Source organism: Phocoena phocoena, chromosome 11 (genome assembly GCF_963924675.1).
Source record: "Phocoena phocoena chromosome 11, mPhoPho1.1, whole genome shotgun sequence".
Classification (NCBI taxonomy): domain Eukaryota; kingdom Metazoa; phylum Chordata; class Mammalia; order Artiodactyla; family Phocoenidae; genus Phocoena; species Phocoena phocoena.
This window is the reverse complement of record NC_089229.1, coordinates 80,767,942-80,780,477: the sequence shown is the minus strand read 5'-3', so window position 1 is coordinate 80,780,477 and position 12,536 is coordinate 80,767,942. Positions and strand designations below refer to the sequence as shown.

The following is a 12,536-nucleotide window of genomic DNA, read 5'->3' as shown; positions in this document are numbered from 1 at the left end:
TCTCTACGCTGGGTTGGGCCCACAGGGCTACATGAGTCACCAGTGCAGCTGGAATCCTTTTAGGGCAGGAGGATAATTTCAGGCTGCTGTGGGTTACCTGTATTTTATTCTCTAAGACCAAAGGCACTTTAGCTCCCACCCTGAAACCTCAAAGGAAAGGAAATCCTAAAAGTAAATGGAATTTCCATCGATTTTTTTTTTGGTGATTTCCCTTCTTCAATATTATAACATATATGCCAAAAAAAGACATTATCTGGTTACCGACTGGGAACAGGCCAAGCTTTCAGGGCTTGACTACAGAAACTCCCAAGAACTTGGAGCTGCGAAAAAGCAAAATGGTAGAAGATGAAAAGAAACTATTTGGTTCTTATTTGACCTTTTGGCAGTTTTCTGATCTATTGTCTTTTCAAACTGCGGTGAGTTCAAGGGTTGGGGGGCAATTGTGAGAAGAAATGACAGTGGTGACCTAGACACCCGAATGAGCCCAAGTCTTACTCAATGGTTAGACTTTATTGCTCCATTTTGGAGGTTTAAATTTGAACCCCAGTTCCATTCAAACAACAAACAGATAAATGAAAGGATATTGACAGGATAACTAAATAACAAATTAGACTTAAGCTATTTCCAGACTGTGTCAAGTTCTATACTCTGCTCAAATGGAGATGATACTCTCACCTTTCTGAGTTAACACGTTATGTTGCTCTTAGGAGAATGTATAAGTACGATTCACATTTGTCCCAACCATTTAAATGACTCTCTAGTAGAACAAAATACACCCACGCACCTGCAATTAGTGATCTTAATTAATCACATTAGTATAGGCATACCTCAGAAATACTGCAGGTTCAGTTCCAGACCACCACGGCAAATCATATATCGCAATAAAAATGAGTCTCAGGAAGATTTTTGGTTTCCCAGTGCATATAAAAGTTATGTTTACACAATGGTTTAGTCTATTAAGTGTACAACAGCATTATGTGTAAAAAAAATGTATACACCTTAACTTAAAAAATATTTTAATGCTAAAAATTGCTCACCATCTGGATTATTTTCTTTTAGCATCAAAGAAGGTCAGTGTCTACCCATGTTCAAACATTGCATGACATGCCTGTCCTAATAACAGTTGAGTCTTTTCACAGAGTGTATTCAAAATAACATGTCATTTGATAAATTCATAAATGTAAGAATAAATTAATGAAATTACCTTAATCATAAAAAAAGATGCTAACCATCATCTGAGCCCTCACTGAATTATGATCTGTTGGCTGGTGGAGGCTCTTGCCTCAGTGTTGATGGCTGCTGACTGATCAGGGTGGGGCTTGGTGGCAGTTCAGGTGGTCGCAGCAGTTTCTCAAAATAAGACAACAATGAAGTCTGCTGCATCGATCTTCTTTTCATGAACAATTTCTCTGTAGCTGTTTGACAGTATTTTAACCACAGAAGAACTTCTTTCAAATGTGGAGTCAATCCTCTCAAACCCTGCCACTGCTTTACCAACTCAGTTTACGTCATATTCTAAATCCTTTGTTGTCATCCCAACAATCCTCACAGCATCTTCACCAGGAGCAGATTCCATCTCAAAAAGCCACTTTCTTCTCTCATAAGAAACAACTCGTCAATTGTTCAAGTTTTAACTTGAGATTATAGCAATTCAGTGACATCTTCAGGCTCCACTTCTAATTCTAGTTCTCTTGCTACTTATACCACATCTGCAGTTACTTCCTCCACTGAAGTTTTGAACCCCTCACAGTCATCCCTGAGGGCTGGAATCAACTTCTTCCAAACTCCTGTTAATGTTGATATTTTGACCTCTTCTCACGAATCACAAATGTTCTTAATGACATCTAGAATAAGAAGTCTTTCCAGAAGGTTTTCTATTTACTCTGCCCAGGTCCATCAGAAGAATCACTACCTAAGGCAGCTATAGTCTTATAAAATGTATTTCTTAAATAATAAGACTTGAAAGTCAAAATTATTCCCTGATCCATGGGCTGCAGAATGGATGCTGTGTTAGCAGGCAAGGAAACAACATTAATCTGGTTGTATGTCTCCATCAGAGCTCTTGCGTGACCAGGTGCACTGTCAGTGAGCAGTAATATTTTGGAAGAAATCTTTTCGTCTGAGCAGTAGGTTTCAACAGTGGGCTTAAAATATTTAGTAAACCATGTTGTAAGCAGATGTGCTGTCATCCAGGATTTGTTGTTGCACTTATAGAGCACAGGCAAAGTAGAGTTAGCATAATTCTGAAGGGCCCTAGGATTTTCAGAAGGGTAAATGAGCACTGGCTTCAACACAAAGTCACCAGCTGCTTTAGCCCCCAACAAGAGTTAGCCTGTCTTTTGAAGACAGGCATTGACTTCTCCTCTCTAGCTATGAAAGTCCTAGATGGCAACTTCTTCAAATAGAAGGCTGCTTTGTCTACACTGAAAATCTGTTGTTTAGTGTAGCCACCTTCATGAATTATCTGAGCTAGGTCTTCTGGATAATTTGCTGCAGCTTCTACCTTAGCACTTGCTGCTTAACCTTGCACTTTGATGTTATGGACATGGTTTCTTCCCTTAAACCCCATGAACCAACCTCTGCTAGCTTCAAACTTTTCTCCTGCAGTTTCCTCACCTCTCTCAGCCTTCAGAGAATTGAAGACAGTTAGGGTTTTGCTCTGGATTAGGCTTTGGCTTAAAGAAATGTTGTGGCTGCTTTGATCTTCTCTCCAGATCACTACAATTTTCTCCATATCAGCAATAAGGCTGTTTCCCTTTCTTACCATTCATATGTTCACTGGAGTAGCACTTTTAACTTCCTTCAAGAACCTTCCTTTTGCATTCACTGCTTGGCTAACTGGTGCAAGAGGCCTAGCTTTTAGTGTATCTTGGCTTTCAACATGCCTTCCTCACTAAGCTTAATCATTTCTAGCTTTTGATGTAAAGTGAGAGCCGTGCAACTCTTCCTTTCTCTTGAACACATAGAGGCCACTGTATGGTTATTAACTGGCCTAATTTCAATATTGATGTGTCTCAGGGAATAGGGGTGCCCAAGGAGAAAAGGAGAGACGGGAAACGGCAGGTTGGTGGAGCGGTCAGAACACACACAACATTTATTGATTAAGTTGGCCGGCTTATGTGGACGTGGCTAGTGGTGGCCAAAAACAATTACAAGAGCAACATCAAAGATCACAGATTATCATGACAAACATATTAATAATGAAAAAGTTTGAAATATTCTGAGAATTACCAAAATGTGACACAGAGACACAAAGTGAACAAATGCTGTTGGGAAAATGGCTCCAGCAGACTTGCTGGACTCAAGGGTGACACAAATCTTCCGTTTGTGAAAAATGCAATATCTTAGCAATAAAGCTAAGTGCAATAAAAGAAGGTATGCCTGTAGTAGTATCAATCCTTGATTGTGTATCCTTCAGCAAGCATAAAGAGAGACGCATAATTTTTTAAATGAAATGTACTTTCACAAATATATTGACAATATCCAGTTTATCAGCCTGTATATGGCATTTGCTTTTAACTTCTAAACATGACAAAGAAGAGCACTGCTTGACATAATCCTTCGATCCAAAAGATCAATTACACTGAATGGTGCCTGTGAATTCTAAATCACGGAGAGTAAATGACAGGTATTAGGCAAAGCACACTCACTGAACAACATAGCCTGCTGGGAGGGAATACACTTGTTTGGAAACAGTATTTCTTCCCTTAAGTGAGTACATAGTGAACGAAAAGTTGATAGTTGATAGCTCTGAAGACGAGAAGCTTCTGCCTCACTACAGTAAAGGCCAGGGCAGTGCCAGCTCCTTTTGTCTCCGTGTGAGTGTGCCTGGATAATTTTCTGAATGGACCACCTCTAGGGCACGAAAATGAGAAGCTGCTTCTGAACCTATCAATTTCTGCTGAGCATGCCAACTAAAAAGCCACCGTGACGGTGAACAGACACAACCTGGGAGCTAGACTCAGACTCCCAACCAGCTCTAGGATGAGGACAACTCCCAGTGACGCGAAGGGCTGCCCTGTAACCAAGGACCCAGAAGAGGAAAACTTCTGTAATTGCCACTTTCCGAGGCAGCCATCCGCATTGCCTCAAACACGAATCACTGGCATCTAAGCCTACAGGATTTCCCAGAAAAACATATGAATGCTATGTGCACACCCACTGAGGCCGGCATGGAATTGAACTCCGGGAACCGTAAGCCTTCACCTTCTCCACACACCTCTCTCTTCTTCCGCTCCCCTGGGTCTGACCGGCCAAACAAGGACCAGACACACTTCTCTGAATGTCCAGCCCCAGCTGGGCTAGAGCAGAATTCTTAAGTGCTAAGTCGATCAAAAGGATAAAAAAAGACATAGTTCTATTGCACAGAATTTTCCAGACACAGTATGAGAAAAGAAAGCTGTTATCATTTACTTGAAAGAGCTGGCCTGTCCAGCAACAGTGCTTATAAAATTACCTCCTATTCTTAAAAAATTGTATTTTGCAAATGACTGGCAATAAAAATAAAGTTTCACTAAAATTAAGAAAATATAGTCAAACACTTTTAATATACAAGAGCCAAGATGGTGCTACACCGGGTATTATACTGTGGCAATACTGCTACAGCTCCCTGACTCGTCCTTTAGAATAACAATTCTTTTTTCTCCAGGTACTTCCCGTAATCTGGGATTTCCTCTCTGGCATCAGCCTCAGTCTCACCCTGTACCACAGGAATTTTTCCCAGGCCTGACAATCCTGTCTCCACATATGGAAATTCCAGAAATGTGTTCTCTCTTGCTTCTTTTGCTAAGAATTTATAGAGTCTAATAGGGCTTTTCTAGGAATGTATAGCTTAAGAGAACTCAGCTATAATAACACATCTCCTAGAAGAGTTGCAAGATAATGCTGTAAGTTTGAAATGTCATCTTACATATAATAAATCATTTTCTTACTTGCCTAATTATTTAAGTCATTAATTTTTCTGTTTTGAAATACTTTCGAATTTATGGAAAGAGTTACAAGAATAGTACAAAGAACATCCATAACACCCTCTGCCCACATTTATCAGATTCACAAATTCTGCCACATTTACATCCTCTCTCTCTCTGTACACACACACACACACACAATCTTTCCTGCACTCTTTGGGAGTTAGTTCCAAACATCATGACCTTTTTAACTCTCAATTCTTCAGCACGTATTTGCTAAAAACAAGTACATTCTCTTCCATAACTACAGTACAGTACAATTATAAAATTCAGGAAATCTGATACAACACTACAACCTAATGTACAATCCATATTCAAATTTTACCAATTGTGCCAATAATGTCTTCTGTAGATAATAATTTTCCTGATCCAAAACCCCATATTATATGTAGTTGTCATGTCTCTTTTATCTCTTTTATTCTGAAACAGTTTCTCAAACTTTATCTTTCATAACACTGACATTTTCGAAATGTTCAAGCCAGTTGTTCTATAAAATACCCCCCTCAATCTGTACCTGTCTGATATTTCTTCATAATTAGATGGTGATTATGAATTTTTGTCAGGAATAACTAAATAGGCAATGTCGTGTCCTTCTCAGTACGTCACATCTAGAGGCACGTGATGTTGCTTTGTCCCAATTTTATTATTTTTTATTTTCAAAATTTATTTTCAACTCTGTCTTTTGTTTACTTACCTTAAAGAATACCTGTAAGACCGAGCCCCTACAGAAGCGTTAACTTCAAAAGAATTTACGGACCAAAATTCTAACCTCAGTAACAATTTTTCTAAAATATTAGCTCATCAGACTAATAAATAATTGAATGGTGCAAAAGATAGGAAGACTAATTCCTTGCACTTTAATTCTTCGCAATGCTACTGACTTACTCATGCATCTTACGCAAATTAATTAATCTCCCTGATTATGGTTTTCTATATTGGTACTTTTTACAAAACAGTGTGGAATCCAGGCACAATTCCATTACATTCGCATATTGGCAATATTTATGAGCAAACAAGGTATCCCTGCGAGGTACGTTCTTTCCTTTCTGTTTTATGTAATGTAAATAAAGCCACATATTCACTTTTTCATATGTACCTCAAGGCAACATTGACAAAAGTATAGTACTTTTTCTTTTTTGTCTTGCAAGTATAGTTATGCTCCAAAGAAATCTAGAGAGTGTTTTACTATAAAAGCATTGTCCTCCCATATGTATGCAAGAGAATTATATTAAATAAACATTTAGTGGTAGTAAAAGCAAAAATGATTCCTTGAGAAGGGCTTTTAGAGTTGAGAGAAATGAAGAAAGCTCACTCTAACAAATTCTCTCAGAGGTATCTTGTATAGTATATACAAGATATATATATATATAGATTATAGATATAGATATAGATAGATATATAGTATATACTGTTATCAAATCATGCTTAACAACAAACTACATTTTCTCACAGTTTACATTATGTATCCAATAATAGGAATGTATAAAAGAAATAATTTACCCTCTGATTTGCAAATATCAAGAGAAGGGATCTTAAACTATAGTCCTTAAATTCAAATTAATTTCAATGCCCCAAGGACCAGAATAACAGATTTCTAGGGTATTTACTACTAAACATATTCTTTCAAATTCCAAAAATCTAGGCAAAATCCACAAACCCTTTCCACAGATTAGGAAAATGCCTTTCCCCAAATAAAGAGACACCATTCTACACACCACACGAGTCGAGTGTCAGAAGGAAGAGACCTCTGAGCCTCGGTTCATGCAGGACACATACAGGTATTTCTTACAACACAGCAAGAAGTTTCTTAGAGAATTATAATGGGCTGATAAAAACTATCATGAATCACCATTTATACTGGAATAGAATTATGGTGTTTTATATTTAACTAATGGAGTAACACCGTGTGTCATGGTTAAGCACAAGTCACTCTACATGGAAAGTAGTCCATGGAAAACCACTCAGCACATACAGTCCTCAATGAACAGCAGCTATCTAGGAAATATATCATATAAGCCAACAAACAATTACAATTACTTTTCATTTGGCCTCCAAGACAACGTATTCTCCTGGTTTTCCTCTTTACTCACTGGTTCTCTGTCCCAGACTCTTTTGCAGGGGCCTGCTCGATCTTGGTGTTCAATGTTGGTGCATCCAGGATTCAGTCTTTAGATGTCATTTCTTCCCAATCAACAATCACTCCTTAAGTGATCGTATTCATGTCTCCTATGCACCAATTCTCACATTCATATTTCTACCCTGACAATACCCTAAGTTCATCCACATATCCAACTGTCACCGTAACATCCCCAACTGGATGCCTAACAGTCATTTCCCACCTGATGTGCCCAAACAGAAATCCCGATTGTCCCTACAACCCTACTTATCCACTAGTCTTTCTCACCTCAATAAATAGTACCACATTCATCCAACTGCTTTCAAAACCCAGGAATAATCTTTGACTCTCTTCTTTCTTTCCCATTTCACATCCAAGTCCTATGAGTCAGGACAGTACCATTCCAAATTCATCCACTTCTACCACTTCTATTCTAGTCCAACACCATCTTCCAATCCTGCCATAGCCTCCTTTCTATGGTCTTTCTAACATTTATGTCCACATACATGTTCACTACTGTCCACTCAGCTGCCAAAGTTATCAAATCATATTGATCCCTTCTCAAAACCCTCTGAAGTTGCCCATCAAACTTAGAGCACAATTCAAATTCAAGGGTCTACAAATCTCTACAGTCTGAGCTTCTCCAGCCTTTTCTCCTGTATTCTCCCTTCCCTCACTTTGCCTCAGCTAAAATGGCCTTCCTGCTGCTCCTCACACATAACAAGCTGACTCTGCCTCAGGGCCGTCTTCCTTGATGCATGTAGGTCTCTGCTCAGACATCAGAGAGGTTGTTCAATGCAAACAAAAACTAGCTAGAAATGCAAACCAAAACTACAGTGAGGTATCACCTCACACCAGTCAGAATGGCCATCATCATAAAGTCTACATATAATAAATGCTGGAGAGGGTGTGGAGAAAAGGGAACCCTCCTGCACTGCTGGTGGGAATGTAAATTGATACAGCCACTATGGAGAACAGTATGGAAGTTCCTTAAAAAACTAAGAATAGAGCTACCATATGATCCTGCAATCCCATTCCTGGGCATATATCCAGAGAAAACCATAATTCGAAAAGATACATGCACCCCAATGTTCATAGCAGCACTATTTACAACAGCCAGACATGGAAGCAACCTAAATGTCCAGCGACAGATGACTGGATAAAGAAGATATGGTACATATATACAAGGGAATATTACTCAGACATAAAAAAGAATGTAATATTGCCATTTGCAGCAACATGGATGGACTTAGAAATTATCATACTAAGTGAAGTAAGTCAGGCAAAGGCAAATATCATATGATATCACTTATATGCGGAATCTTAAAAATGATACAAATGAACTTATATACAAACAGAAATAGTTACAGATGTAGAAAATAAACTTATGGTTACCAGGGAGTAAGGGGGGAAGGGATAAACTGGAAGATTAAGATTGACATATACACATTACTATATATAAAATAGACAACCAACAAGGTCCTACTATACACCACAAGGAACTATATTCAATATTTCACAATAAGCTATAAGGGAAAAGAATCTGAAAAAAAATAGATATATATATATGTATAACGGAAACACTTTGCTGTACACCTGAAACTAATACAACATTGTAAATCAACTATACTTCAATTGAAAAAAATCTACTCTAGCTAAAAATAACTGCCCGTCCCTTCTCCATCATGCTCCATATTGTCCTACTTGATTTTTGTCCATAGTATTATGCAATGTAATAGTGTATATTCATTTGTTTATTATCTGACTGTCTCCCCCAATAGGGAGAGGTGAGGGATTATGCCTATTTATTGTCTGTCCCCGCTAGGGCTAAGGACTCTATCTTGTTCATCATTTTTTTTTCCAGTGTCTAGAATAATGTCTGGCATGCAATAGTTGCTCAATAAATTCTTATTGAAAAATTAATCGTTCTCAGAGAGTTGAAAGAATGATTAAGGTATCCAGAGGTGAATGGAGTTCATGAGAAAATATGAGAATTATAAAATACTGAAAAGAGTAGAAAACGTGTCTTAGAGGGCAGACACACACAGGACAGTGGAGAGTACGTACAAGATATCAGCAAATCCTCAGAGGAATAAAATACTCTGTAGGGTATAACTCTGAAAGCAGACTATAAGCACTGAGAACAAAAGTCAAAATCAATTTCTAAGTTTTTAAAGAATGGTCTGGTGTAAAGTAAACTGGGTATCGTAAAAAGCATCATACCAGGAAGCATCTTTCCTTTCCTTTTTTCTCCATTTGCTTTCATAGTGCCTCCCTGTCCCCCTCACCACTCTGTCTGAATATATACTATATATAATAGTTTCGTTTTCTATGTCTTAAGTCTTGGAGATTATCATCCTACATAACTTCACCATGTAGAATTCAGGTTATCTTTTAGTTACTGAATGTTTTCTTGGATTGGAATTTTAAATCTCAGGTCTGTTCCATTGTTTTGCTTTTCTTTTTCAGGGACTCCAATTATTCATATGATGGTTCTTCTTTGCCTTTCTTCCATTTCAACCACTTTCTCACTGACCATTTTTACTTGTTTCTTTAAATCCTTAACATTCTCATCACTGTTCTCCTGCCTTTCTTCAATGGTGCTTACTATACTTTCATTCAAATGTATTCTTCCTTTGATACCTTGTAATTCGATCTGTTATTTCTAAAAATAATAATAATAAAGTCTTTTTCTTTTCTGAGTCCAATCAACTTTCATTTCATTTCCCACTGGTTTGTGTTGGTCCATTTCTAACCTTAGTTCTTGGATTTATGATTCAAGGTGTATTTCATACATTCATGTTTCATGTTTGAAGATATTTAATTCAGTTTAGAGTATCATTGACAATTTTCTTCTCTTTCATGGTTGATGTTCAGAGAGAAATTTCCATCAACTGAAATGTTTTGATCTTACAGTCCTTTCATAGAGATGAAGACTGATTACATTTCTGCATTTCATGGACAAGGTGACAACATGAGCTGGTTTACATGATCTTCAGTTCAGGAGCACCCTCTTCTGTCTGAGTCATGAAGTGCAGTTTCTTTAAAGTCTGGTTTTTGTTGGGGGGCAGTGGAGGAAGTTATATTTTCTTCAATTTTTTTTAATAGATCATTATTGGAGTGTAATTGCTTCACAATACTGTGTTAGTTTCTTTTATCTGGTATTCTAGATTTCCCCACCTTGTTTCTTTTTGCCTTCACCAACAAGACTCCAAAGGGTGCCTCTTCCTTACTTTTAACCTTGTTCATCCCTAGAAGCATTGCTTTTCCACAACTGCTACCTGTGTACTTTCAAGTTCCTTCCTCCTTACTCAGTGCTCTTATCTACCTGGAATCTCTTTCAATATTTTCACCCTTAGGATAGACAGACTTTCTTTTTCTAAGGGTGGTTTTCTTTTTTCTTTTCTTTTTTCTTTTTTTTTTTTTGGCCACACCATGCGGCTTGATGGATCTTAGTTCCCTGACCAGGGATTAAACCTAGGTCCCCAGAAGTGGAAGCAAGAAGTCCTGACCACTGGACCACCAAGGAATTCTAAGGGTGATTTTCACACAATCCCTTCCTGTCTCTTCCACATGGTTTTTCCAGAACTCCCTAACTGTCCACAGAGGCTCTCAGTAGGAACAGTGAGACAGTGCCACTAAAAACTGATGTTGCTTTTCCACTTATAATAACTGAAGTTCAGACTGTCCTCTGTCCTCTAGTTCTGCTGAAGGTGAGGGATTTATGGGGTATAATTTGCTTTTTATTGGTCTGTACAGATTTTTGGCAGATGTAGAAGGAATTGAGATTTAGGCATCACAATTAATTACTTCAGCTACTTGTTCATTTATCATTCCTAGTCATGTATTTCTTCCCTATGTCCGAAGTTAGATTTCTGGCTTTACCGTTTAATCCTGTAGTGGATACTATAGTGGATACATTATGCTCCACCCGCATCACCTCTTAGAGCTGAGGTATCTGTTTCCTCAGTTGCTGGGCATGATGAGTGCTGTCTTCTCGAAGCCGTGCTTCCCACTAAGAATGACCCTTGTCCAGGGGGACTGCCTTACCCAAAGCTACACACCCCCTCTGTGATGAAGCCAGCAGTCAAGGCTGGCTAATGCGAGGATATAAAGCTCAGGCCCTTTGCCTTAATTTGTGACCACTTTGAAGGGCCAACTCAGCTCCAGAGCTCCCTGTAGGATCAGCAATGACCTCAATTGTAACCTCACTGTGGCTCAGCTTCTCTGTCTGCCCAATCCTACCTTCCCCACTTCCTTACAGCTGTATACCTTAAATGCACTCTTCAATATACATTCTGCAAACAATTCTATACCACACGGTATTTTCAGAGCATCCTACTTAAAGACAATCACCATCTGAAAAAAATTTTATTGAGTTATGAGATGGGCACTGTTATAAGTGCTTTGAATATGTTGTACACATTTCACTTAATTCTCACATGGAGATTGTGAGGAAGATACTGTTATTTTCAACATCATATCTCAGATAAGAAAAGAAACTCTTGGAGAAGATAAGTACCTTGCCTAAGTTAATAAATGGTCAAGGCAGGATTTGAACATAGGCACTCTGACTCAAAAGCGCATGCTCTCTTGCCCACTTTACTGTACTGCCTCTTGTGCTAGCCTTGCTCTCTGCTTCTCTGGTGTGACCCTGAGTGTGCCCATTCTCTGCATTTTTTATGCCATGCTATGAAGCGTAGCCAGCACATGACACACACCACGATGATCACAAGTATTAAGACTTTTTAACACATAATACTTCACTAGTGGATTGACCTTAACATGAGCTGCTGAAGGTGGAATTCATTGATCTTATGAAGTTGTCTTTTAAAGCTTTTCATTAAAAACAGAGAAGAATGTTTGTATATCCAGCCTCTGGTCACTCAGTCCTACCACAGGATGACATTCCATTTGCACACATATATTAGCAGGTACATGTTAACAACCACTTCTCTATAGATTTGTTTTCTATCTCACCTCAAAGAAATACCAAAAAGATTATAACTTTTCTCCAAAGTTCTTACCTCCATCTTGAAATTTGCTTAATCTTTCAAAATACGATGACATAGGGGCCTGAACGATGTCAAGGATAGCCAGAAGTGTTCTTGTTAGCCTTAATAATTCACTGAAACTATAAAATCCAAAGTATATAAGATTCCGAGCCAAGTGGACCACCTTAATTTTAAAAAGGCGGGGAGAAGGTGAAAAAGAAAAGAAAAACATTAGGAACGGAAATTAGCATTGACTTTTTATTATCTAAGTTAGTGCAGGTATTTCTAACCTTTCTAATTCTTTAATACCTAGGAATTGAAATACCTCTGAAAGCAACCACTGAACTCTAATTTAGTCAAGTTTAGAATTAAATCCAAATAAGACCAGTTCATCAACCCCATCAAAGGCCCATGTGACAAGAAGATGAGGTATCTTGTCAACAGCCAGCAAGGAAGGGA

General features: G+C 38.2%; 1 protein-coding gene across 3 annotated transcripts in view; it reads right to left on the bottom strand.

The window, feature by feature from the left end:
* ITPR2 (inositol 1,4,5-trisphosphate receptor type 2) overlaps positions 1-12,536 on the bottom strand; it is a 523,170-nt gene that overhangs the window by 328,646 nt on the left and 181,988 nt on the right. For all 3 annotated transcript variants that reach the window (XM_065887013.1, XM_065887016.1, XM_065887015.1), the window contains exon 21: positions 12,111-12,261. In XM_065887013.1, coding sequence (XP_065743085.1) covers positions 12,111-12,261 — 151 coding nt within the window. The remainder of the gene's footprint in view (positions 1-12,110; positions 12,262-12,536) is intronic.